The sequence below is a fragment of the Meleagris gallopavo genome, chromosome 8, assembly GCF_000146605.3.
Source record: "Meleagris gallopavo isolate NT-WF06-2002-E0010 breed Aviagen turkey brand Nicholas breeding stock chromosome 8, Turkey_5.1, whole genome shotgun sequence".
NCBI classification, from domain to species: Eukaryota; Metazoa; Chordata; class Aves; order Galliformes; family Phasianidae; genus Meleagris; species Meleagris gallopavo.
The window spans coordinates 4,618,796-4,620,511 of NC_015018.2; the positions used below are offsets into that span (position 1 = coordinate 4,618,796).

The following is a 1,716-nucleotide window of genomic DNA, read 5'->3' on the forward strand; positions in this document are numbered from 1 at the left end:
AAAAAAAAAGAAATAATTGTTTTCTTCTGAAATAAAATAAAAAGAAATGTAAAATCATAGAAATGTTGGATGGGAGGGACCTTTAGGGGTCCTACTGGAAGGCTACCACCAAAACTACATCTTGCCAAAACTGGCCACTAGGCTTAATCTGACTTTATCTGACTCAGTCTTGAAATTGCCTGCAATCACAGTGGTTTAATGCTGTGCTAGTACCATTTTTGCTCCAAAAAGTGGCAGTGATTATGTATGTTCTCTGGCAAGATGCAAACTTCATCTTCCAGCTTTCCTGAGAGCTATTTCCAGTCCCATTGCAGTTGACTCTTCCTGAGGCCTGGTGAAAATTGTAGTTGGTGCATTATACTATAGCAGAAGTCAACACAAGCACACAAACTGCTTCAGAAGTCAGCGCAGACACTTGGACAAGAGAGTCCATGATTCTGCTCTGAGATGGCAGCTGCCTCTCGGATAGATCTGGACTCTGGAGGTTGGGTTGTTGTCCAGGATAGCAGTGTAATCCATTGCCTAGCAGTGCAGTGCATACCTTTATTCTCAAGGTATGTTTTTACGGGAGCAAAAGAACAGCTGCACAACAGCGTTGTGACTGAGGTGACTGGAAGTAGGACAGCACACATTAAAAAAAAAAAATCCAAATAGGTTGTTTTTGTCTGTTTAAAAAAGCAAGTTAAAAAACATGGTTTTTTTGGAAACATAATCAGTGATCTTCATTTTCTTGAGCAGATCTATAAAACATTATTTCCTGATGGATCAAGGGGACTTTTTTGTTCACTTCATGGATCTCACAGAAGAGGAACTTAAAAAGCCTGTAGATGACATCATAACTACTAGGCTAGAGGCACTGCTTGAGTTGGCCTTGAGAATGAGCACAGCCAACACAGATCCTTTCAAGGATGATTTAAAGGTAAAAAAGTGTATAAGTGGAAGGCTTGCCATGTATTGAGGAAATCTCTGTGCTTATGAGCAACTGCTGAAAATGCAGTGAAAGAAAGAAGAATTGATGGCTATATTTCTGTAGGCCTTCTCTGCGTGAAGTATGTTTATTTCATTGACATAAGCAATGGGAAGCTCTGATCATGCATGGGCTGCGTTTTCTTGTTGATGTCTGAGCACAGAGAAAGTGCTTTTGAGTGGCATCGGGATGAGGTGAAAGGGGTAATATATCTCTCACACATGTTCTCAAGCTTGGATGCCCATTTTGGAGTACAGGAAAATCCTTGATTATAAGTTCTCACTGCTAATGATTGTTGCAGCTCAGTTGAAAGCCTTTACAAATGTGAGCCAGCATACAAGCTGTGCTTGGGGAGATTGAGATGTCTTTATAAAAAACAGCAGAGCAACACTGCTCTGCTGTCTGCTGCAGCACTGTCCAGATTGTGCCATTCCTCATCGCTCCCTAGGCTGATCTAATGACTTGAGAGTGACTCTGATAATTTGCTGCTTAACTGTTGTTACCTGGTAGTTGTGAGTATCCTGTGGCTTCATTATTTCCCCGCTTTTCGTTATAGATTGACTTGATGCCCCATGACCTCATTACGCAGCTCTTGAGAGTATTGGCAATAGAAACGAAGCAAGAAAAGGCCATTATTGGTGCAGATCCCACAGAGCTCACTCTCAGTGGTCTGGAAGCATTTTCCTTTGACTACATTGTTAAGTGGCCTCTGTCCCTGATTATAAACAGGTAAGGTATCCATCCAGTAA

At 41.4% G+C, this 1,716-nt stretch overlaps 1 protein-coding gene across 2 annotated transcripts in view; it reads left to right on the top strand.

Moving 5' to 3' along the window:
• Positions 1–1,716, top strand: part of TUBGCP2 (tubulin gamma complex associated protein 2) — a 21,905-nt gene that overhangs the window by 11,220 nt on the left and 8,969 nt on the right. For both annotated transcript variants that reach the window (XM_010714158.1, XM_019617440.1), the window contains exons 11-12: positions 739–919; positions 1,524–1,696. In XM_010714158.1, the coding sequence (XP_010712460.1) occupies positions 739–919; positions 1,524–1,696 (354 nt within the window). The remainder of the gene's footprint in view (positions 1–738; positions 920–1,523; positions 1,697–1,716) is intronic.